The 27630-nt window shown below is 43.5% G+C and overlaps 1 protein-coding gene across 1 annotated transcript in view; it reads right to left on the reverse strand.

Moving 5' to 3' along the window:
* Positions 1–1261: 1261 nt before the first annotated feature.
* reps1 (RALBP1 associated Eps domain containing 1) overlaps positions 1262–27630 on the reverse strand; it is a 77819-nt gene continuing 51450 nt past the window's right edge. Inside the window, exons 11-19 of the mRNA XM_083643624.1 lie at positions 25860–25947; positions 21699–21800; positions 20623–20683; positions 20065–20263; positions 10550–10744; positions 8773–8862; positions 8260–8399; positions 5144–5249; positions 1262–1960 (exon numbers count right to left, since the gene is read on the reverse strand). Coding sequence (XP_083499750.1) covers positions 1892–1960; positions 5144–5249; positions 8260–8399; positions 8773–8862; positions 10550–10744; positions 20065–20263; positions 20623–20683; positions 21699–21800; positions 25860–25947 — 1050 coding nt within the window. The 3' untranslated portion in view covers positions 1262–1891. The remainder of the gene's footprint in view (positions 1961–5143; positions 5250–8259; positions 8400–8772; positions 8863–10549; positions 10745–20064; positions 20264–20622; positions 20684–21698; positions 21801–25859; positions 25948–27630) is intronic.

The raw sequence follows: 27630 nt of genomic DNA on the forward strand, positions 1-27630 counted from the left end.
ACACACACAACACGGGGCAGTGGGCTGAGTTCATGTCACAGGATGAGTCAAAGGCCGTCACCGTGGTCACCTGTCCAATGTGGCCCAATATGTTCCCTTTCCTCTGGCCAGAACATCACACCAAACTCCAGTCAGAAATCTGTCACTTTAATGCCGACTTGCTTATTGCCAAAGATACACACCTGGTGGAACATGACCTGACACGTTTTACCAACCAGTCTTCTATAGAGCACTGCAGGAATGAGTCCGGAAGTAGCATGTTGGAAAATGGAAAAGTCAATGGGGTTTTAGAATGGGGATTTCACCTAAATGAATAACATAAGGTCTGTGGTTAACAAACGTGTATGGGAGTGGTCATTTGTGTTCAGCAGGATAATCTTCACAAATGTGAATCACTTTTATATGACTTTTGGAATGTAAATGGATTTTTTTTTTAAACGCAACTTTCAGAAAAGGCTTCAAGAGCCATAAAAGTGATTCACGTTTGTGAAGATGATCCTGCTGAACACAAATTACCGCTCCCATAAACGTTTGTTAACCACATGCTTTATTTTAGGCATTGAAGTGAAATCCGCAGTCTAAAACCCCATTCACTTTTCCCCTGAAGATCCAACCTGTGCGGGACTTGGCGTCATCTCTGCGGTACACCAGGCAGCACTTATTCCAATAGCATTTCCTCTTTCATGAGTGGCTCATGACTCATTCGCACAACCTCGCACGAAAAGACACCATGGTGAGCAGTAGTGAGCAGTGTGAACCAATCCTAACAGCTGCGATGGAAGATTTGAACACATGTTCAGTGACTTGGAACACTTTTTATATCACTTTTTTTTTTCTTGTTTTTTTTTTTAAACTGAAGAACACCAAAAGCCTACAGTCTTTTTTCGGGGATCTATCCGTTTTTCATGGTTTTAAGACAGTTGGGACAGCCAATGAGCAAGGCGACATTACGACTTTGGCATGAGGCTCTCTTTGTACAAGAGAGAATGGAACATATAGAGAGCCAAAGTGAACGTCACTTCCTACTTCAGCATGGTCCCAGAGATTTTCATCTGCCATTTATTTTCCAATAGACATTAAAATTTTCGTAAAATGCGTATAAAAATAGTTGTACTTGTTCAAACCAAACGGTTCAGCTATATTTAGAAACAGGAGAGACCATATAACATTTCACTCAGACCAAAGGGTAAAAGAATTTGGTCAGAGTGAAATGTTCTATGGTCTCTCCCGATTCTAAATATAACTGAATCGCTTGGTTTGACCAAGTAAAACTATTTTTATAAGCGCTTTACGAATTGTCTATGGGAGAATAAATGGCGGATGAAAATCTTACCATGGTGCCATGCTGAAGCAGGAAGTGACGTTCACGGTGCCTCTCTATTGGGGCTACTCTCGCAGGCGTACACGTCCGCTCCGCCTCTCTTCGTCAAGTCATTTGGAGAGTAGGAAATCCGACACGAGCGGTTTGGCTTCAGACCGGAGGAGCAGTGGGAGAGAGCGTCTTGCCCGTCACTCCTAACCGTTTCTCGGTCAGCCGCCGCCTCTCTCAAAGGGAAAATTGAAAAGTGCCAGAGCTTGTTTGTAACATCGCCCCCCCACAGCGCTGCTGCGAGCCCTCCCTCGGTGAGACGGTGCTCACGGTCCGAGCGGTCACGCCCGGCGAAGTGTGCGGTTGAGTGTGTGAGTGTGGCTCTGAAACACAACAGCACGCCCCTTCTTGGCAGGTTTGGAGCCTTCGCGGAGGAGAGGGAGGGAAGGGGGGGTTTGAAAGCTGGGTCGATGGAGGCGGGGAAGGAGGGAGGCAGGGGAGTCACACGCAGGGCCCCGGCCTCGCGTCGCTCTTCCCGGGATGAGAACTCCAGCCGAGTGGGTTGTCCTCCTCGCGCGCGCGTCAGAGATGCGAGAAAGGTCTGAGCTGCTCCAGCTGAACCTCCAGAGATATCCTCTCTTCAAGCAAGTCCTGACAAATGACAACATGCATGCACACAGCAGTGAGAAGGATTATTTTTACCCATGACAAGTCCTATACAGTCCCACCATGCTACAGTATCTAGACCTTGTTCATAATAATGCATCTGAATGTGATTTCAGCTCTCTGAGGCTGTGCGGGCAGCGCTGATCTGTTTTAGGTCAGAAAGTTCAACCGGGTTGAACTCTTTCTAGACGGACGGATTCGTCACCATCCGTTTAGCAAACAGGAGACGTTCCTGCTCTGTTTTTTTGTAATCGAGGAACGTTGACGTCCCAAAACAGACCAACAATGTGTTGTCTTGTGAGAGGAAACCTGTTATATACAGTTGAAGTCAGAAGTTTACATACTTGTACGTTTAAGTAATTAAAATAAAAAAAAATTAACCGCTCCACAGATTTCATGTTAACAAACTATAGTTTGGCAAGTCAGTTAAGACATCTACTTTGTGTAGGGCACAGGGAATCTTTCCAACAATTGTGTACAGACAGATTATTTCCATGGATGCAAAGTCATGGAGAGTGAGAAAGGTGACAGATACCGGGTCACACATAAAACCACCCAGAAATCCTATTTTGGGATGAAAAAGGTGACGGTCACCTTTCTCATCCTAAAATAGGATTTCTCAGTCATTAGGACAGATTCTGAATCAGCCATGACATCAGTTTCTGGAATTTTCCAATCTATTTAAAGGCACAGTCAACTTAGTGTATGTAGACCCACTGGAATTGTGATATAGTCTAATAATTTAATGTAATGCGGTGTAATAGTTTACAATACTTTGTCTGTAAACAAGTGTTGTCACAAGTTATGGATGTTATCACATGCTGTGATATCAGTCAATGTTTGAGACAGGTAAAGGACCTATACCTGTCTCATAGAAAATAGAAACACAATAGAAAAATAGAAACTGCAGCACTGTGGTACAGCGCACTATAGGCCAGGGATACTCAACTTGCTTTGCCCGGGGGCCACTTTCATGAAATGATAGGAGGCCAGGGGCCAGTTAAACAAACAATATAAGTTTTTCTGTAGCGGATTGTAGGTTTTTGGGGTGTCAGCCGGAGTTTAGTCTGACAATGTTGTGCACAGTGTAGTTAGTTAGGTTAAAGGAGAATTTCGTTTTTTTTCAACCTGGAGCCTATTTTCCACACTGTATGTGTCTAAGGGACTCATCACACTGTATGTGTCTAAGGGACTCATCACACTGTATGTGTCTAAGGGACTCATCACACTGTATGTGTCTAAGGGACTCATCACACTGTATGTGTCTAAGGGACTCATCACACTGTATGTGTCTAAGGGACTCATCACACTGTATGTGTCTAAGGGACTCATCACACTGTATGTGTCTAAGGGACTCATCACACTGTATGTGTCTAAGGGACTCATCACACTGTATGTGTCTAAGGGACTCATCACACTGTATGTGTCTAAGGGACTCATCACACTGTATGTGTCTAAGGGACTCATCACACTGTATGTGTCTAAGGGACTCATCACACTGTATGTGTCTAAGGGACTCATCACACTGTATATGTCTAATAAACTCATCGTTACATATTTTTTTCAAATTGGTCGAGTACTCACCGAGATAGCGTTGTTTACAGCTCGAGCAACGTGCTCAAACAACTACACAGTGTAACTACACAGTGTAACTACACAGTGTAACTACACAGTGTAACTACACAGTGTAACTACACAGTGTAACTACACAGTGATACTACACAGTGTAACTACACAGTGTAACTACACAGTGTAACTACACAGTGTAACTACACAGTGTAACTACACAGTGTAACTACACAGTGTAACTACACAGTGTAACTACACAGTGTAACTACACAGTGTAACTACACAGTGATACTACACAGTGTAACTACACAGTGTAACTACACAGTGTAACTACACAGTGTAACTACACAGTGTAACTACACAGTGTAACTACACAGGGCAATCCTGCACCGCATCGTCAATACACGTTCGCTAATAAAACTGCTTGTTTTGCCGTCTGCGGGAAGGCTCAAACTGTCAATGGTGTTTGGCAACATGGAACAAATTCTCCAGACAGAGAAAATGGGCGTGAACAGGCGTGTCTGATTTTCAGGACTCGTGACTCGACTTGGACTTGAGGCACTGATGACTCGGACTCGAGCATTCATGCATTTGGACTGGGAAGTTGGAGACAAGGACTCGCCGCTCGGACGAGTTAATTGATGAAGACGGTTTTGTTTGATTTGCTGATTGTCATGAATAACATAATGCACGGAGAAGCTGCCGTGACCTGTGTTAAACCACATGACAGTGTGCAGCCACTGCAGGAGGAGTTTGTGATAATAAAAAATATCTAAGAGAAATGTGTTTGTGCTCCTACAGCTTAATGACAATCTTAGCTGCTGAAAAGATTGTAAGATGAATTAAAATGACTGTAACATACCTGTCAACTGTGCGTAAAGCTCCCTGTGTCACACAGCCTACTGCACTTCATATCATCCTCACAGACACTCTATTTGATCCATCTGTGACTGATCATGATCTTCATAATAGTCATAACAAATGATCAGAGTTCAGTTATCAGAGTTGTTATGTCTCATAGGCGGCACTAATAATCTTCCCTAAATGATGACTGAAAAAAATCCTGTATTGACGATTTCACTGTAGAAACTCGGAAACTGGCTGAGCCATTGGTCCCATTTCTATGATGTCTGGTGGCAGTGTGTTTAATGGGCTCATTATGCTTAGTACCAGAGTGGATCCAGAAAACCCATGATCAGTTCTGATCGCGAGAGAAACACGTGGAAGCGCGAGGCTTGGATGCCCACATCGAGAGACCTTTCCGAGGTTTATGACGACGCCTGAGTCGAATAAAAAGTGAATAATTGATGTTTTTCATGTCCTTTTCGGGGGGGGGGGGAAAGTGAGGCTATTTATTTGTAGGCTCCAAATCATCTTATTTCACTCAATGGGCTTTGTGTGTGTAAATAAATGTGTGACACAGAAAGCCTAATGGCCTTGCCCCTAAAACGATGAAATTCCAAGCCTGCAGACTGGACTTTGAGGACTTGAGTAATGGGGACTCTCCTTTGGCGACTCGGACTCGAACACTGGGGACGCTGACTCGAGGCATAGTGACTCGTCTACAACACTGGCTTGCGGCACGCAGGTCCTCCATACCTTCAGTTGTTGCTGCAGTTCACTGTTGAGCCGTGCCAGCACTGTGTTCGTCTCCTTGTTTCTTCTGATGGAGGCTTGGATCGCTTTTTTATCCTTCCCTACCGACCTGAAACACACACACACACAATTTGAAGCCAACAGTGTAATAAGCCTGTTAACAATACTACATTCCCCATTACTGTAATAACTTATTTCTTGTTCATTTCTAGTTAATAACCACATTAAGTGAATGGGTGACAGTTGTGTATTGAATTTGTGAGAGGAGGGAGGGTGTAGTGACGCACATACAGTAGTGGGTGACGGCGCGAGGCACATTTTTGGGCACTCTAAAGACTGGTCTTAACTAAGGGGCCCTTTACACGAGGACAGTCTCTGGAAGAAACGACACAATAGCGTTTCCTTCACACCTTCTCCCCGTTACTAAGTAACTAGTTACTGTAACTTAACTACTTTTTTCAGTAACTAGTAATCTAACGAATTACTTTTTCAAATTCAGTAACTCAGTTACAGTTACTAAAATAGTAACTGGGCTAGTTACTAGTTACTTTAGGACATGAAAATAACGGACAACTTCAGAGGATTACCCAGTTTCTGATCCTCAGACCTAGTCCGGGGAGAGAGCTGCAGCCAGAGCCCCAGAGGCTAATGACCTTGATAGGCTATAAGCCTCCCCAATAAGCGAAGGTTCAATGCCACACTGTGGCACAGCAACACTAACATAATGTGTGCATTAATAACAATCGAAGCAGACTTTTAAAAGTAACGCAAAAGTTACTTTCCCTAGTAACTAATTACTTTGAAGTAACTGGTAACTTTAAAGTAATTAAATTACCTTTTGAGAGAAGTAACTAGTAACTGTAACTAATTCCCAATTTTCAGTAACTTTCCCAACACTGCTCGTCCGTAATAGAAGGAGCGTACTCGACTATTTAAATTGCTTAAAATGCCCATCATCACTGGTTGATAGATGTTGAGAGTGAGAGCCAGAGGGAGAGAGAGTGGGGGTTTGTGTGTGGGAGGGTTGTATTTGTTTTGTTGTGTTTATTGTACAAAACCTATATTGTAATACTTGCAATAACAGTTGATAATTGTACGGGAAAAATTTAATAAACATATTAAAAAAAAAAGAAGATACATTATAAATGCAAAGACAACACTAAAATAAATACAAGGCATCATAAAACATAGAGGCTCTTTCTCCAATGTCGCCACAAAGGAGAATAGAACCTGGTGTTGCTTAATGCAGGATTGGTTAAGGCCACAATAACCCTGTTCACAGAGGCATCTAATCGACACATGAATCTGTACATGAGATTTCTCAAAGGTGCATTTAGTGTGGGTATACCCATATGGCTCATTTCCACCACATTTTACTGCCCTGTACAGCTCGTCACCACTCGGCTCTAATCGTATCAGCCCTATGGACGTTTTGCTTCCACCGCGGATGATCTGCCCCCACCCACCCCCGCCCACAGCTGGTCGTCTAAAAATAGCGACCGCATATCTGTCCTTCGGCTATAACATAACGTTACAATTAAATACATCCACAGAACTTTTAAACTGTTTATGAAATACTGGTGCCTCTAAATGACCTACAGTGTACATGGGCAGCGCATGCCTGTGATATCATATCACAGGCATGCGCTGCGCTGTGCGGGGACGGGAGAGGCGCAACAGAGTGAAGCCTCTACCCCGCAGCCTCTCACCAGGCAAGACCGGGGCTTCCAAACACCCGCTGCGGCCTAGCGGAGCGCTGCAGCCTCCACTCAGCTACAGAGCTCCCTGAGCGAGCAGCGGACTTTTTTCTCAGACAATTGAACACCCGCCACAATTTTATTTCACCGGAGGTGAAGGCAGCGACACAAAATACTGATGGAAATATACATAACAGAAGATAAGGTAAGACCACTAAACTGGTATGCAGCCGCCAGCATTGCATTGACAGTCAGTAGACAGAGTAAACACGATTCTCTCTGACCAATCAGTAGCCATCAGAGTTTTACGTCACCATTTGGGACCTACTCGCCAGCCCGAAGTACCCCGACGAGGCAGGGACCAAAAGTAGCACGACTCGGCCTCAAATCAAACCGAGCTGGGCCGGTTTTTGACGGTGGGATGAGACCAAAAGTCGAGTCGAGCGGAGCGGGACCGCGCTACTAGCTGCTGTGGAATTGGGCCAAAAGTGACAAACAGCTGACTGGCACTACGCCCACGAGGGACTCGCAAGAGCAGTCGTAGAGCATCATTATAAGCCACATTAAGTTTTTTCTGTAGCTGCCCCACAGGTGAGCAGTGGCGTACAGTACGTTCTGAACAGTGACACTTTGACATCAGCTGTACACATATGGAATTTTCGTATCAACATGTTTGCCTGGGCGTACAGTTTACGTCGCTGTCTCATAATATCATTATCATCAGACAGATCATCAGTGATACAATGGCCAAGATATTTAATCTGGTGGCACACTGCAAGGATGTTGCCACTCAAATAAAACTGGGGGAAAATTAACTTGCGGTCTTCTTTACAACGTACAATCATAATGTTACTCTTCTTGGCATTGTAAAGGATGTCACATTCTGCCCCATAGAGAGAACATATGTTAAGCAGCTGTTGTAAGCCGGCACTATACGGCGAGAACACAACTAAATCATCCGCATACATAAGGTGATTAAAGATAGATTCACCAACAAGGCAGCCAGTATTGCACATATTTAGACGTTTGGACAAGTCATCCATATAAACATTATAAAAAAAGGGAGAAAGGATTCCCCCCTGTCTCACCCAGTTACCCACGGTAAACTGAGAAGACATAGAGTTCCCCCAAGACACCTGCATTTTCTGATGCGCATACCAGAATGCTAAAATTCTAAGGATGAGCCTTGGAACTCCACAGTTCGACAATTTATTAAAAAGTATGTTATGGTTGACTCTGTCAAAGGCCTTGGAGGCATCTATAAAACAAGTAAACATTGTTGAGTTTTGGCTCCTGTACTTAGCTATTAATTCTTTCAAAGCAAAAATACACATGTCAAGAATAGAGAGAATACGCTTCTAATAACGTTTTGTATATGAAATTTTTGTACCTGGGGATGTTTTGTATATGAAAGTGTTGTACCTGGGGATGGAGGGCTGAGTTATTAGATTAGCTTTCTGCGGCCCGTGCGGCTCGTCTTCAGGCCGGAGCTCGTCTTCAGACTTCAACCTCCGACGCACCGGCTTGGGAGGCGGGGCTAGAGGGCCGGACGAACCCTTGGCCTGACGGGACAACAAACAAAGGCAAAAAATAAACAAACAGCAGATTTGATTGAATGAAATCAATTGATTTGATACCAAAATGAAAATACAAGCCTAGATCCCATACAAGCTCCTGTGCATTAAAACATTTGTTACAAAATGTGAATGTAATAACTTCCCATTAATTGAATTCACTATTTAGGTTATAACAATTTGAAGCCAACAGTGTAATAAGCCTGTTAACAATAATACATTCCCCATTACTGTAATAACTTATTTCTTGTTCATTTCTAGTTAATAACCACATTAAGTGAATGGGTGACAGTTGTGTATTGAATTTGATCAGCCATTAAAAATGTATGAAAAGTGAATTGGACAGAAGATTGCGACATACAGAGTTGACGGTGGCTGAGGCTCTCTCCTCTACTTGGCTGTCACTCTTCACTGTTCTCAAAGGACCGGCTCCCTCTGATGACTTATCCACCTGAAGATAGATACACACACACACACACACACACACACACACACAGAGACAGACACACACACACACACACACACACACACACACGGATGAAAAACATTACATATTAAGCTATAAACTATTCACCTAGGTAGCCCATGGAAATCACCACAATCACACAGATTTAATTTTCTTTTATTTTTATGAAAATGCAAAGTGACACCACCAGTGGGCGCCACACTAATTTGAGTGACCTCTGTTCCACATGCCCAACAGCCGATGTGAGCACAACTAATAGATCATACACACTGTAGCACTAAAGCCATTGTAAGGACGCGCTAGACGTGCTCCTCTTTTAATGAACGCACCTGGCGTTTAAACGCTGGTGGCGTCTCGTCTTTTTGGAGGAGCGCTGTGGGCGTTTTAAAGCTGAAGAAAGTTGAGGAAAAGCGCCCCGATCGTCTTTTTCACTCCTCCTACCTTCTCTCCTCCCGAGGGATTTTCAACCTCTGCTGCTGCCAGAATTAGCAATAATCTGGCTTTCATGTTGACAGTGAACAACATCAAACAGACAAAACTAGCTGGTTACCGTCCGTGTGGTCGTTGTGTTCTGATCCGTACTGCACGCGACTACAGGGGAAAACAAACTGAGCACAAAAAAAAAACGCTCCGGTGTTTTGTGCACAATGGAAGCGCTCGCAACATGATTTTCATAGCGTTCTGAGTGAAAAAAGCGCTTTGGGTGTGAACGCACCTGGCACCTGGCGGTGTGAACGCCGCCTAAGAGTTGTGTGGAGGGTGACAGATTCAGACGGACCTGCTCGACCGCACAGGTTTAGCTCGTTCACATGGCATTTTCCAAATACACTTAAACTGTATTGAGGTCAGAACAAGAACTGTGTGAAGTCGTGAGAAGCTTGAAGGGTAGTAGTGGGGGGAAATACGGGCTAAGTTTTGTCAGACTTAAGTGCCAGTGACCTTTGACCTTAGCCGTTTTTTTTGCTGTTGCAGCCAGCATGAGCAGTGCCACAATTTGACCATCCCCCCCCTCAGTGGAAATGAATCCTATCCTGTGTGCTGTCCACCAGCTACTGCTCTAAAGTGAACCCAGCTTCAGACTGTCCAATGCCAGCTCTCCATGATGGGTAACGTAGAGACCATTACTAATACACCTGTGATGTAATACACCTTTAGGCCACAGAACGTCAGCCTGGTTAAAACCATCCAGATCCGTCAACTCTCCTTCCGTTTCATCCAGTGGATCCATCTGGACTCTGCGCTGTGCACAGTCATTTCAGTGGCTGGAAGGATCCAGTCATTCAGCCAATCGGGGTCGGATCCGCTCAAATCCAAATCCACTCGGAAGAACGGCAAAAACGTCTTTTCCGCAGAGAAGCTCCACTGTTGCAAACTCCTGTTCTTGTTTAATTGTTGTTATTGAGTCCATTTCTGCAATAACTGCACTTTATGGCCGTTTTAACTCGACGAACGTTGACGCTACTGCTCGAGGCGGACAGCCACGGAGGCAGCCATTACCGTTTTGCCAGCGGTGTTCCTGATTGGCCGGTTACGATGTCAGCTGCGAGACGGGTCCCTGATTGGCCCATCTGCTTTGTGGTGGAATCTGAAATAGCAGAGGCCTAACCGTTGTGATGATGGTGATATTGAGTTCAGCCATATGGAGCAGCCCTACTGTGTGAGCAGCACCTACCTGTCCTGTCTCGTTGTGCTTGTCCACCTCTGGCAGGCTGGAGGGCTGGTCGGACGCAGCGAAGGCCTGGAACTGGCTGAAGTCGGCGAAGTTGGGCTGCTGGGGGATCTGCTGGGGGGACGTGGTGGTGAGCCCCGCCCCTCCCCCCGACGCGCCCTCGGCCTCGCCGCGGTGCCCGCTGTGCGGCCCGGACGTCTAGAGAGGGTCAACGTCATGATCACCCTTAATGCGTCCAACGCTTTAGTTACATTTTGCTCGTGATTCTCTCTTATTAAAATGTCTACTCTTAAAGGAACACTTCACCCAAAACTGAACATTCTGTGGTCATCATCTCCTCCACCTTATGCCAGTTCAAACACAGGTTACGTTTGTCCATACAACACACAGGGACAACACACAGGGACATATAACACACAGGGACAACACACAGGGACATACAACACACAGGGACAACACACAGGGACATATAACACACAGGGTCAAAACACAGGGACATATAACACACAGGGACATATAACACACAGGGAAATATAACACACAGGGAAATATAACACACAGGGACATATAACACACAGGGAAATATAACACACAGGGAAATATAACACACAGGGACATATAACACACAGGGAAATATAACACACAGGGAAATATAACACACAGGGACATATAACACACAGGGAAATATAACACACAGGGAAATATAACACACAGGGAAATATAACACACAGGGAAATATAACACACAGGGAAATATAACACACAGGGAAATATAACACACAGGGACATATAACACACAGGGACATATAACACACAGGGACATATAACACACAGGGACATATAACACACAGGGACATATAACACACAGGGAAATATAACACACAGGGAAATATAACACACAGGGAAATATAACACACAGGGAAATATAACACACAGGGAAATATAACACACAGGGAAATATAACACACAGGGAAATATAACACACAGGGACATATAACACACAGGGACATATAACACACAGGGAAATATAACACACAGGGAAATATAACACACAGGGACATATAACACACAGGGAAATATAACACACAGGGAAATATAACACACAGGGAAATATAACACACAGGGACATATAACACACAGGGACATATAACACACAGGGACATATAACACACAGGGAAATATAACACACAGGGACATATAACACACAGGGACATATAACACACAGGGACATATAACACACAGGGAAATATAACACACAGGGAAATATAACACACAGGGAAATATAACACACAGGGACATATAACACACAGGGACATATAACACACAGGGAAATATAACACACAGGGAAATATAACACACAGGGACATATAACACACAGGGAAATATAACACACAGGGACATATAACACACAGGGACATATAACACACAGGGACATATAACACACAGGGAAATATAACACACAGGGAAATATAACACACAGGGAAATATAACACACAGGGACATATAACACACAGGGAAATATAACACACAGGGAAATATAACACACAGGGAAATATAACACACAGGGAAATATAACACACAGGGACATATAACACACAGGGAAATATAACACACAGGGAAATATAACACACAGGGACATATAACACACAGGGAAATATAACACACAGGGAAATATAACACACAGGGACATATAACACACAGGGACATATAACACACAGGGAAATATAACACACAGGGAAATATAACACACAGGGACATATAACACACAGGGAAATATAACACACAGGGAAATATAACACACAGGGAAATATAACACACAGGGAAATATAACACACAGGGAAATATAACACACAGGGAAATATAACACACAGGGAAATATAACACACAGGGACATATAACACACAGGGACATATAACACACAGGGACATATAACACACAGGGACATATAACACACAGGGACATATAACACACAGGGAAATATAACACACAGGGAAATATAACACACAGGGACATATAACACACAGGGACATATAACACACAGGGAAATATAACACACAGGGAAATATAACACACAGGGAAATATAACACACAGGGAAATATAACACACAGGGAAATATAACACACAGGGAAATATAACACACAGGGACATATAACACACAGGGACATATAACACACAGGGAAATATAACACACAGGGACATATAACACACAGGGACATATAACACACAGGGACATATAACACACAGGGAAATATAACACACAGGGAAATATAACACACAGGGACATATAACACACAGGGACATATAACACACAGGGAAATATAACACACAGGGAAATATAACACACAGGGACATATAACACACAGGGACATATAACACACAGGGACATATAACACACAGGGAAATATAACACACAGGGACATATAACACACAGGGACATATAACACACAGGGAAATATAACACACAGGGAAATATAACACACAGGGACATATAACACACAGGGAAATATAACACACAGGGAAATATAACACACAGGGACATATAACACACAGGGACATATAACACACAGGGACATATAACACACAGGGAAATATAACACACAGGGACATATAACACACAGGGACATATAACACACAGGGAAATATAACACACAGGGAAATATAACACACAGGGACATATAACACACAGGGACATATAACACACAGGGACATATAACACACAGGGAAATATAACACACAGGGAAATATAACACACAGGGACATATAACACACAGGGACATATAACACACAGGGACATATAACACACAGGGAAATATAACACACAGGGACATATAACACACAGGGAAATATAACACACAGGGACATATAACACACAGGGAAATATAACACACAGGGAAATATAACACACAGGGACATATAACACACAGGGACATATACATGTAACACACAGGGAAATATAACACACAGGGACATATAACACACAGGGAAATATAACACACAGGGACATATAACACACAGGGAAATATAACACACAGGGACATATAACACACAGGGAAATATAACACACAGGGAAATATAACACACAGGGACATATACATGTAACACACAGGGAAATATAACACACAGGGACATATAACACACAGGGAAATATAACACACAGGGACATATAACACACAGGGACATATAACACACAGGGACATATAACACACAGGGAAATATAACACACAGGGACATATAACACACAGGGACATATAACACACAGGGAAATATAACACACAGGGAAATATAACACACAGGGACATATAACACACAGGGACATATAACACACAGGGACATATAACACACAGGGAAATATAACACACAGGGAAATATAACACACAGGGACATATAACACACAGGGACATATAACACACAGGGACATATAACACACAGGGAAATATAACACACAGGGACATATAACACACAGGGAAATATAACACACAGGGACATATAACACACAGGGAAATATAACACACAGGGAAATATAACACACAGGGACATATAACACACAGGGACATATACATGTAACACACAGGGAAATATAACACACAGGGACATATAACACACAGGGAAATATAACACACAGGGACATATAACACACAGGGAAATATAACACACAGGGACATATAACACACAGGGAAATATAACACACAGGGAAATATAACACACAGGGACATATAACACACAGGGACATATACATGTAACACACAGGGAAATATAACACACAGGGACATATAACACACAGGGAAATATAACACACAGGGACATATAACACACAGGGACATATAACACACAGGGACATATAACACACAGGGAAATATAACACACAGGGACATATAACACACAGGGACATATAACACACAGGGAAATATAACACACAGGGAAATATAACACACAGGGACATATAACACACAGGGACATATAACACACAGGGACATATAACACACAGGGAAATATAACACACAGGGAAATATAACACACAGGGACATATAACACACAGGGACATATAACACACAGGGACATATAACACACAGGGAAATATAACACACAGGGACATATAACACACAGGGAAATATAACACACAGGGACATATAACACACAGGGAAATATAACACACAGGGAAATATAACACACAGGGACATATAACACACAGGGACATATAACACACAGTGACATATAACACACAGGGACATATACATATAACACACAGGGAAATATAACACACAGGGACATATAACACACAGGGACATATACATATAACACACAGGGAAATATAACACACAGGGACATATAACACACAGGGACATATAACACACAGGGAAATATAACACACAGGGACATATAACACACAGGGAAATATAACACACAGGGACATATAACACACAGGGAAATATAACACACAGGGAAATATAACACACAGGGACATATAACACACAGGGAAATATAACACACAGGGACATATAACACACAGGGAAATATAACACACAGGGAAATATAACACACAGGGAAATATAACACACAGGGACATATAACACACAGGGAAATATAACACACAGGGACATATACATGTAACACACAGGGAAATATAACACACAGGGACATATAACACACAGGGAAATATAACACACAGGGACATATAACACACAGGGACATATACATGTAACACACAGGGAAATATAACACACAGGGACATATAACACACAGGGACATATACATGTAACACACAGGGAAATATAACACACAGGGACATATAACACACAGGGAAATATAACACACAGGGACATATAACACACAGGGAAATATAACACACAGGGACATATAACACACAGGGAAATATAACACACAGGGAAATATAACACACAGGGACATATAACACACAGGGACATATACATGTAACACACAGGGAAATATAACACACAGGGACATATAACACACAGGGAAATATAACACACAGGGACATATAACACACAGGGACATATAACACACAGGGACATATAACACACAGGGAAATATAACACACAGGGACATATAACACACAGGGACATATAACACACAGGGAAATATAACACACAGGGAAATATAACACACAGGGACATATAACACACAGGGACATATAACACACAGGGACATATAACACACAGGGAAATATAACACACAGGGAAATATAACACACAGGGACATATAACACACAGGGACATATAACACACAGGGACATATAACACACAGGGAAATATAACACACAGGGACATATAACACACAGGGAAATATAACACACAGGGACATATAACACACAGGGAAATATAACACACAGGAAAATATAACACACAGGGACATATAACACACAGGGACATATAACACACAGTGACATATAACACACAGGGACATATACATATAACACACAGGGAAATATAACACACAGGGACATATAACACACAGGGACATATACATATAACACACAGGGAAATATAACACACAGGGACATATAACACACAGGGACATATAACACACAGGGAAATATAACACACAGGGACATATAACACACAGGGAAATATAACACACAGGGAAATATAACACACAGGGAAATATAACACACAGGGAAATATAACACACAGGGAAATATAACACACAGGGACATATAACACACAGGGACATATAACACACAGGGACATATAACACACAGGGACATATAACACACAGGGAAATATAACACACAGGGAAATATAACACACAGGGACATATAACACACAGGGACATATAACACACAGGGACATATACATATAACACACAGGGAAATATAACACACAGGGAAATATAACACACAGGGACATATAACACACAGGGAAATATAACACACAGGGAAATATAACACACAGGGAAATATAACACACAGGGAAATATAACACACAGGGACAACACACAGGGACATATAACACACAGGGTCAAAACACAGGGACATATAACACACAGGGACATATAACACACAGGGACATATAACACACAGGGACATATAACACACAGGGACATATAACACACAGGGACATATAACACACAGGGACATATAACAAACTGCACAACTAGAGACAAAACCAGTAAGCGTTGACTTCTGTAAAATGCAACTCAATTAACTCAATGGTGACTGGTTCCCTCTGGAGTTGTGCGGGCAACCTCCCTGTGTGCTATATGGACAAACTTCCCCTGTGTTTCAACTGGCATGAAGGGGAGGAGCTACATTCACCTTGTTTAAACTGGCATGAGCTAAATTCACATTGTTTAAACTGGCATGAAGGAGAGGAGCTAAATTCACCTAGTTTCAACTGGCATGAGGGGGAGGAGCTAAATTCACATTGTTTAAACTGGCATGAAGGAGAGGAGCTAAATTCACCTTGTTTCAACTGGCATGAAGGGGAGGAGCTAAATTCAAATTGTTTAAACTGGCATGAAGGAGAGGAGCTAAATTCACCTTGTTTCAACTGGCATGAGGGGGAGGAGCTAAATTCACATTGTTTAAACTGGCATGAAGGAGAGGAGCTAAATTCACCTTGTTTCAACTGGCATGAGGGGGAGGAGCTAAATTCACATTGTTTAAACTGGCATGAAGGGGAGGAGCTAAATTCACATTGTTTAAACTGGCATGAAGGAGAGGAGCTAAATTCACCTTGTTTCAACTGGCATGAGGGGGAGGAGCTAAATTCACATTGTTTAAACTGGCATGAAGGAGAGGAGCTAAATTCACCTTGTTTCAACTGGCATGAAGGGGAGGAGCTAAATTCACATTGTTTAACACATTCACTGCCAACACTTTTTTCCAATCAGTAGGTAGCTTCTGCCAAGGTTTTTTTTGAGGATTCTGGCTCATCTTTCAAGAGCCGAGGATTATTTTCTGCTAGGATTTTGTGAACACAAAATATCTCAAAAGAACTAATAGAATGTGTGCTTTCTCTGTCTAAACGAGTTAGTTTGTAGAGTTAGTAGTTATGTAGGCATTAGCAGTTGAATACAGCATGGTTTCAGAGATTTTCAGAGAGTTTTGAGATAAATGGATTTTTAGAACCACCTCACGTGCCTGTGATTATGGGTGCCCTTGGGCAAGTGTGTATACTGTATTGTGTTTGTGTGTGTGTGTGTGTGTGTGTGTGCGTGCGTGATTCGATAGAACAGGCAGAACAGTCACTTTAACCATTTATTTTTGGCATCAGTGAGACATCAGACATCTAAACAATATAGTTCTGAACATTATTGGTCTCATCAACAAAGGTGACGATCGGGCCTATAAAAAGGAGATTGATTCATTTGTTTCCTGGTGTGATGACAACTTTTTACTGCTCAATGTTGAAAAAACCAAAGAGCTAGTTATTGATTTTGGGAGGAAGAAGGCAGAAGTCTCCCCTGTCATAATTAAAGGGTTGGAGGTAGAAATAGTCCAGTCCTATAAGTATCTCGGTGTCCACCTGGACAGTAAGTTGGACTGGAAGAAGAACACAGATTCTGTGTTCAAGAAGGCCCAGTCTCGACTTTTCCACTTGAGGAAGCTTAGATCGTTTGACATCAGCAGGTCACTTCTTCATGTGTTCTACCAAGGTATCCTAGCTAGTGTCCTTTTCTATGCTGTGCTCTGCTGGGGGGGCAGCCTCACAGTCATGGACAGAAATAGGATAAACAAAATGATTAAAAAGGCTGGCTCAGTGATTGGCCTTCCCCCTGATTCCTTGGAGATGATTATAGCCAAGAGAACAAGGAGAAAACTGAACTCTATTCTTTCTTTTGAAGGCCATCCTTTGTTTAATGTATTTAATGCCCTGCGCAGTTCGTTTAGCAATAGGCTTTTGATGCCTCGGTGCTCTACTGAGCGATTTAGAAGATCTTTTGTTCCTGCTTCTGTAAAATTCTTTAATGAACACTGCTAGCCTTGCTTTGCGAGGCTCTCTCTCTCTCTACTGTATTATTGTTATTGTGCTGTATGTTACTGTTTCTTGTATGTATCTGTACTCGCTCTGGTGGCAAACCATGTTTCCCCTCGGGGATTAAGAATAAACACCATACCATACCATACCATATAGTTCCTCCATAACAGCACCCCACCCCCCTCTCCTTCAAACTCCTCCCTCCGTAGGCGTGTCTCTGGTGGCTTTGCAGTGTTTGTCACAGGCGAGTTTCTGCTGCCTGTCTGTCTGTGCTGCTGCTGCTGGCGCGGCCGCTCGTCGGGCGAGTCTGGATTAGACTGTAAAATCGGGCTCGTTCGTTTCTGGGTTTTCGGTTGTGAGCTTTGATGAAGCTGCGTGCGATTCTGGGCTTTCTGCTGGTGTTTCAAAGTGTGTTGCACCCAGAATCTATTTTTGGAATCGCCGTTGTGCGCCAGCGCGAAAGCGTTTTCGCCAATCCATTTTCATGAGAATGGCTTCCTCACACTTTTTCCTGGTGTTTTTTGCTCAGCTTCCTCTAGTCTGGAGAGCACTGTCGCCACTTAGTGGGTCGGTAAAATAGGTTATACACATTCAATAGCTCCCATATATTTATAGGAGATGTAAAAGGGTTTGATCCACGTCCCACCGTCAATTTTTTTTTTTTTTTTTTTTTGACGAGATAACTCGTCCACGGCAGTGAACGTGTTAAGCTGGCATGAAGGAGAGGAGCTAAATTCACCTTGTTTCAACTGGCATGAGGGGGAGGAGCTAAATTCACATTGTTTAAACTGGCATGAAGGGGAGGAGCTAAATTCACATTGTTTAAACTGGCATGAAGGAGAGGAGCTAAATTCACCTTGTTTCAACTGGCATGAGGGGGAGGAGCTAAATTCACATTGTTTAAACTGGCATGAAGGGGAGGAGCTAAATTCACATTGTTTAAACTGGCATGAAGGAGAGGAGCTAAATTCACCTTGTTTCAACTGGCATGAGGGGGAGGAGCTAAATTCACATTGTTTAAACTGGCATGAAGGAGAGGAGCTAAATTCACCTTGTTTCAACTGGCATTAGGGGGAGGAGCTAAATTCACATAGTTTAAACTGGCATGAAGGGGAGGAGCTAAATTCACATTGTTTAAACTGGCATGAAGGAGAGGAGCTAAATTCACCTTGTTTCAACTGGCATGAGGGGGAGGAGCTAAATTCACATTGTTTAAACTGGCATGAAGGGGAGGAGCTAAATTCACATTGTTTAACCCGGCATGAAGGAGAGGAGCTAAATTCACCTCGTTTAAACTGGCACGAAGGGGAGGAGCTAAATTCACCTTGTTTAAACTGGCATGAAGGGGAGGAGATAAATTCACCTTGTTTAAACTGGCATGAGGGGGAGTAATGACTTTTGGGTTAACTATTCGTTTAATAAGCAGATTTAAATACAGAAATGCTACTTTGACTTTCAGTAAACCTTCAGAACCACTACTCCAATAGGATGTTGTGGTACTCTTTCCACCCGTGTGTGTGTGTGTGTATTACCTGTGTGCGTGCGTGCGTGCGTGCGTGCGTGTGTGTGTGTGTGTATTACCTGTGTGGGTAGTGGTCGAGGGGGCACGGCGGGGGGGTAGGCGACGGCGGGGGTCTGCGGCTGTCCCGTGGCGGCCCCCGCGGCGAAGCTGCGGTTCATGTCCAGAGACGAGGAGCGGGAGTGTGAGGGGTGGGGGCGCGGGGGAGGGGGTGGGGGGGCCACCACCTTTAGGGGCTCCGGAGACGTACCCGACTGAGACCTAAACACACACACACACACACACACACAGCAGGATGATTTGCTTTCTTCCACGAAATTGCTAAGAAAAATTAATATATCTACGCATCTATAAATAGTCATTTAACTGATTTTCAAGATGGCTGCCGTAGACTCTTTGGCACTAGCATGTCAAAGAAATAACAGTGGATTAGAAGTACATGACAGTGTACCAATCTATAAAGTTCTAATGTCCTCCTTGTGAATACAGAAAGCAAGGCCTTGTCCACCAAAACTAGGAAAACAATAAATTTAAATAATAATAATAATAATAATAATAATAATAATAATACAAATAAACTCAGCAGCACCTCTCTGTGCTGTTCCTCAACAGCCACTAACCTCTGTCTGGTGATGGGCTCCTGGTCTGAGGTGAACGAGTCAGAACTGCTGTAACCATCACCTTCATGGAGGAACAACAACATGGCATCAAAGTATTTTCATTCACTTTATATTTTTTGCAACATTTTTACAAGTTTGCTTAAAGTTTTGCATGATGGTTGGATGGAAGTATAGCTATTGGGGCTGTCAAAATTTGTCAAAAATGATATTAGAATATTCCTTCTAAAAAAACATTCGTTATATATTATTGTATTATACAGTATATAATATGTCTGTAACGGTGTATTTAATTGTGCTAATTCATATAGTTTTTCCCTCACAAAAAATAGACGAACTTCAGAGCGTTATTGCAACAGGTTCCAGCATGACGATGTCGAGTTTCATCTGATGGTTGAATCTTCACTGTAGGTCAAAAACTGAGCTCAATACAGCCTTTGGAAGATAGTGAAGTTGGGCGAGGAGAAGGAATCGTGATTTGCCTTGCTGCACTCTGGTCTGTCCCTTTTCAACACCCGTAGCTCCACAGGCGGCTAACGGTAAGCTAACTAGCTTAGCTACGTAGTTTGCACACAACTTTATCTCAGATTACACAATTTTGCAGTCTACTGACCAAAATCCAAAGTGCTTCCAAACAGGGCTTCTTAGACTGCTCGGAGTGGAAATCACTCTCTCTACATGCTGTGAACAAAGTGACTCCTGTCCATCAGTGAGTGTAGTGGCCCAGATCTCGTGTGAGACAGACAGGCAGCAGCACAAGCGCTCACAAGAACGCGCAATGCCTATGCAATCCAAATCTGCCTGTTCATGTTTATTTGTGTTTTTGTATCACTATCATATGAAACCTAAATGTATGTTTTTTTATGCTGTCAATGCCAACTTGGCCAGGTTTTTTCCCTGGTTAAATGCAATGTAAATAATAATAATAATAACAATAATAACATCGAATATAAATTTTTCATATTGGAATATTCTTTTAATTTTTATATTCAAATACAGAATATTATTTGACAGCCCTAATAGCTATAGGGCTTGAAATGAGCTGTCTTCTATACCTGACCAGCCTTTCAGTTACTCACCTACAGTGTTGGCGGCTACAAACTTCATGGAGGCGGCTAGCTTGGCTTCTTCAGGCAGTTCTGGAGGCTTGGCCAGCAGTGGACTGGTGGGGTGGTTGTGGTCTGAAGATTTGAGAAGTAACAAGAGAGGTCCAAAATCAACGAGTCTATTGCACACATTATGTATACTCGGTGACTAGAGGTTTATGCAAGGTAGGGCTGTAACGATAACCAGTTTGAATGATAACCGTGATACAATTCCTTACGATAAGCGTGCCCTTTCAAAAATTCATTATCATTAAAACCGTGGTACCGTGATTACGGTGCTTTGAAAAACATGGTAAATACTGTCCATCATAGGAGCGCGTGCCCCAAAGCAACTGCGTTACCTGCATATATGGTAGTTATGCCTCTGTCCCCGAAGTATCATAGGAGTAACTGTAGCAACTGCTAATTGGGATGAGCACAAAAAGTTTCCACTATGCTTATGAATAAAGAAAAACACACGGGTCTAATTATGTCTAATGACCGCTGTCTGTTTATGTTTACTGATAACAACTGGCAGCCTCCTGGGTTGTCATTAGCGTTCCCTCAGGCCACAGCACACACAGTGAGCAAGGTGTCCCAATGTCAACATGTACTCTTGGCTTTTTGGAAATGCTAAACGTCCACCGTACTGTATTAGGACTGGCGGCTGGCCTAAGGACTCATGGTGGCATGTTCGTTATGTGTTAACCCATTGATACCTGATGCAGCATTTGTGTGTGTATCCCTTTAAGACCGCAAACCGCTTAAAGGGATACACACACAAATGAGGGATATACACGCAAATGCTGCAACAGGTATCAATGGGTTAATGTGTTATGTTCACAGGCAGCTGTTGTCTAGTCAGGTTCCAAAGCAAGCAGGGCGGTTTTCAAAGTCTGAGACTATGGGCCTCCCCTCAGATAAAGCTTGGAAAAAGGTGCCTCCCCTCAGATAAAGCTTGGAAAAAGGTGCCTCCCCGTACTTTACTTGCTTACTTTCGCTACATTGAGTATGATATTTGATGATCCCATAGATACTCAACAATTGAGCCAAAATAGCCCGATATTGCTGTTTGACATACTTCAGACTACACAAAATGCATAAAAACTGATTGTCTGAAGGCATTTATTTGTTTCTGCCTCTGGGAAAGTGGGAAAAACACAAAAATTCTCCAAAACTAGTGTATCTCTGAACTATCTCTTTAACCAAATCACATTTAGCCGATTCTGTGATTTGTTAACGTTTGATAACTAACCTCCCCTGAAACTAGGGGTGTCATGGTACGTCTATTCATACCGTGACGTCACGGTATGGACGTCACGGTTCGGTGCGTGTAGCTATACGACGAATACTACACGTTAATTATGTTCGTTATGAACATTTCACATCAGAAAATATCGACAACTCACCCTAGCACCGTGTATTCAGGCTAAATATAGTCCATTTAACTTTCGGAAGCCTTTGCCCTCAACAGAGTTGAGTGGAAGCGTCTTGCGCAGTCATTCATTGCCATGTTATATTGTATGGCTAAAAGTGTTAGCTTGTGTGGCTAACGCGTTAGATGCTATAGAGAGGCAAAGTTAACGTCACTTCCTGCTTCAGCACTGTACGAGAGATTTTCTTCCGCAATTTATTTTCCCATAGACATTTCGTAAAATGCTTACTAAAAAAAAACACATTGAAAAAATATTTTCTTTAAACCTGCATTCTTTGTACATTTTGGTCCAAGTGAAATGTTATGCAATCTCTCCTGTTTCTAAATATATCTGAACCTTTTGGTTTGAACAAGTAAAACTATTTTTATAAGCATTTTACGAAATGTCTATGGGAAAATAAATGGCGGATGAAAATCTCTGGTACAGTGCTGAAGCAGGAAGTGACGTTCCACTTTGGCTCTATTCACCTTATTCTTTGCCCACACATGGACGCTTCCGCATTACGTCATTCCGTAATAGTATTTCCGTTTTGACTTGCCAAAAACCCCGCAGGCAAAATGGCCACGCACACTCCGCATCTAAACTGACAGAATTACTCCGCTATAAACTAACATATCTTGGCCAATACGTATGTAACATACAAAATAAAACAACCCGTAATATCTTAATTTTATGTAGAATGCAGAGGATATGTAACTGTTTAGTTAAACTTGCATTCCAGGAATATTGTGCTCTTAAGATGACGTTAGTGGAGTCGAGGCTGTTGCGTCCTGAAACCCACTAGCGTAACCTATGTGCGATTCGAAATAACGCATCCGAGATAGAAACGTTATGAATATAGCCACGTTATAAACAACAAACTAACGCTGGTGATCCGTATGGAAACAGTGTTACTCGAAATGGGTAAAAGTTATTATCAATTTGGTCATTCAGTGGCATTTTACTGCCATATAACATAACTAACTAGTGGCCACAGAAGGCAACTAGCGCTGAACCGGAAGAACAAATACGTTTGCGTTGAACGCGGAAGAGAGAAAAAGTGGGCGTGGTGAATAAGGTGAATAGCATCAGGTCCTGCTGTCCTTCCTTGCGTCCACATGCCTGTGCTGAATGTCGATCGAGTGGTTAAAGTTATATGCCACTTTTATCTGACACAGCCTACATATACAACCATATTATTATATTTTCATTTCCTGCATCAAAATACTGCCAACCTGCACTGGTTTTATGAGATGCCATCTCCCTTCTGCTCATTTGACTACGCCTAGTTTGTTTACTTTACATCCGGGCGTTAGAGGAGGGGGGCTGTTAGTGGCTGTTTATTACTGCCATTACATAATTTAATTATTAGTTTAACCATTATTTATTTTGGTGCTGACTAGGGAGGGTAGCGGACGTTTGACCGACTAGTTGCCTGCATCCCCATATGCAGTCGTAGAGCCAGCCCTACATACAAATATAACTTAATGCAAGAGAGTCACTGTTACGCCTACATTCCACTAGGTCCGTGTTCGGTCTGTCTGCGCTGCGGTACGGCATCGGAGCCGATACGTTTCCACTCTAATCATTGTGTCAACTCCCACCTACTCCGCTGCGTTGCGTGTCTACTCCGTCCCAGCTCCGACGATCCGGAGCTCTCCCAAAAAGATACGCAAGGGTTCTATTTTTCACGGATGACGGAGCAAAGCCGCAGCAAGTTGGGCGGAGCCAGGCATGAAATCAACAGGGCAGAGGTGTTTACAGCATTCAATATCAAGACAGAGGACAAACATGTATGAGGAAAAGTTCATAATTGAAGTGGAAAACCACAAAATAATATATGACACAACACATCCTTTTTACAAGGACAACACCAAGCAAGCCCACCCCTCCTCTGCTCCTCCAGTTGGGAACAATGATCTTCTGCCTGTTTGTCGTTGTATTTATCCCACATACAAATTGTCTCGCTCGATTTTACCGTGATAACCTGTGGGTCTCGTCACTCTAGCTGTCTGACGGAGCAGAGCCGTGACGTGCTCTGCACGCAGCCGGTTAGTGTTGACGCAGCACAGAGCACGGAGCAAAACCGGAGAACAGCTGCAACGCAACGCAATGCAACCAGTGCAATCCCGGCGTTAGTGTTTACTGGTTTAATACACTACAGGGCCATGCTGTACCAATTTATGACACTAGGTGGAGCACTAGTACTGTCTGTTCAAAATCAATGCCACAGGTTCAAAATAAATGAAAGCAAACCTAAGCTTATGCATTTGTGATTTCTTTGTTGCCTTTTCCCCCCCGTTGTACCGAACTCGTACCGAACCGTGACCCCGAAACCGAGGTACGTACCGAACCGTCACTTCTGTGTACCGTGACACCCCTACCTGAAACTGTTTGGAGCCCCACCTCCCGCTTTGAAAACCTCTGTTCTAAAGAACAGCAACAACAATACAAACACATGGAATCCAGTCTTTTTGGATTACATTTAAATTACTTTCACAAGTGGTGTGAAGTCTGATTCCTATTTCATCTGTGCAAATGCAACTCGGATTGATTTGAAGTGGTTTTTCCACCCTGTCACTCGCCACGCAACACATATTGGATGTCACGTTGCAACAAAAAGAAATGTAGAACAATAACCACCATGGCGGGAGAGTGACCAAGAGAAGTGGTTCAGTTCTGATCAGATCTGGTCACTAGCTAATGGACACTCAGCCTTAAAGATGGGATCTGAACTCACCGCTGCCTGTCCTCTTCAGCTCCATCTCCTGCATGTGGATCTTACTGGGCGTCATCCGGATGGGAACTGGGTGGACGATGGCCGTGTCCTGCAGACAGACAGAGACACAGGAGGTGAGACATGAGGACAGGAAGGGAAGGGAGACAGGAGGTGAGACAAGAGGACAGGAAGGGAGGTGAGACAGGAGGACAGGAAGGGAAGGGAGACAGGAGGACAGGAAGGGAGGTGAGACAGGAGGACAGGAAGGGAGGTGAGACAGGAGGACAGGAAGGGAAGGGAGACAGGAGGACAGGAAGGGAGACGGGAGGTGAGACAGGAGGACAGGAAGGGAGGTGAGACAGGAGGACAGGAAGGGAGGTGAGACAGGAGGTGAGACAAGAGGACAGGAAGGGAGGTGAGACAGGAGGTGAGACAGGAGGACAGGAAGGGAGGTGAGACAGGAGGTGAGACAAGAGGACAGGAAGGGAGGTGAGACAGGAGGTGAGACAAGAGGACAGGAAGGGAGGTGAGACAGGAGGTGAGACAAGAGGACAGGAAGGGAGGTGAGACAGGAGGTGAGACAAGAGGACAGGAAGGGAGGTGAGACAGGAGGTGAGACAAGAGGACAGGAAGGGAGGTGAGACAGGAGGTGAGACAAGAGGACAGGAAGGGAGGTGAGACAGGAGGACAGGAAGGGAAGGGAGACAGGAGGACAGGAAGGGAGGTGAGACAAGAGGACAGGAAGGGAGGTGAGACAGGAGGACAGGAAGGGAAGGGAGACAGGAGGACAGGAAGGGAGGTGAGACAGGAGGACAGGAAGGGAGGTGAGACAGGAGGTGAGACAGGAGGACAGGAAGGGAGGTGAGACAGGAGGTGAGACAGGAGGACAGGAAGGGAGGTGAGACAGGAGGTGAGACAAGAGGACAGGAAGGGAGGTGAGACAGGAGGTGAGACAAGAGGACAGGAAGGGAGGTGAGACAGGAGGACAGGAAGGGAGGTGAGACAGGAGGACAGGAAGGGAGGTGAGACAGGAGGACAGGAAGGGAAGGGAGACAGGAGGACAGGAAGGGAAGGGAGACAGGAGGACAGGAAGGGAAGGGAGACAGGAGGTGAGACAGGAGGACAGGAAGGGAGGTGAGACAGGAGGACAGGAAGGGAGGTGAGACAGGAGGACAGGAAGGGAGACGGGAAGTGAGACAGGAGGGGAAGGGAGACAGGAGGTAGTAGTAGTACTTTATTGGCATATAGCAGTCCGTAGGCTGAATTAATTACCAATTTACAGGTTAAAAAGCAGACATCGACACAAGTTAAAAATTCAAAACAGCACATAACTAAAATGGGACTTCAGGCATAGACAAGAGCAAACTAAATCAACAGGACATGTTATGGGATAATATGTTGGTTCAGGAGTCTAGTCAGATATGGTATGGGAGAGTTCTGATGGCGGCGTGTTTTTGTGAGGGGATTGTTCAGTTTGACAGTTCCGGGTTATACGGCCAGAGATCTGCAGACGTGTTGGGGGTAGCCAGTTGGCGAATTGGGAGGTTTGGAGGTTTTGGGCAAATGACAGACAGATCTGCTCACGTCGGGAAGCCAGGTCAGTGAGCCCTAGCTTTAACAGGGCGGTTGAGTAGTGGTCATAGTTGGGGCCGAGGATGATGCGACAGGCCCTCTTCTGTACCCGCTCCAATTGGGATGAAAGAGCTTGTGTGATGCCAGCATTCCAGATGGGGGCAGCATACTCCAGTAAAGGTCGTACATATCCAAGGTATATGGTTAGAAGGTCATCAGT

Source organism: Poromitra crassiceps, assembly GCF_964638095.1.
Source record: "Poromitra crassiceps genome assembly, chromosome: 9".
Lineage (NCBI taxonomy): Eukaryota > Metazoa > Chordata > Actinopteri > Beryciformes > Melamphaidae > Poromitra > Poromitra crassiceps.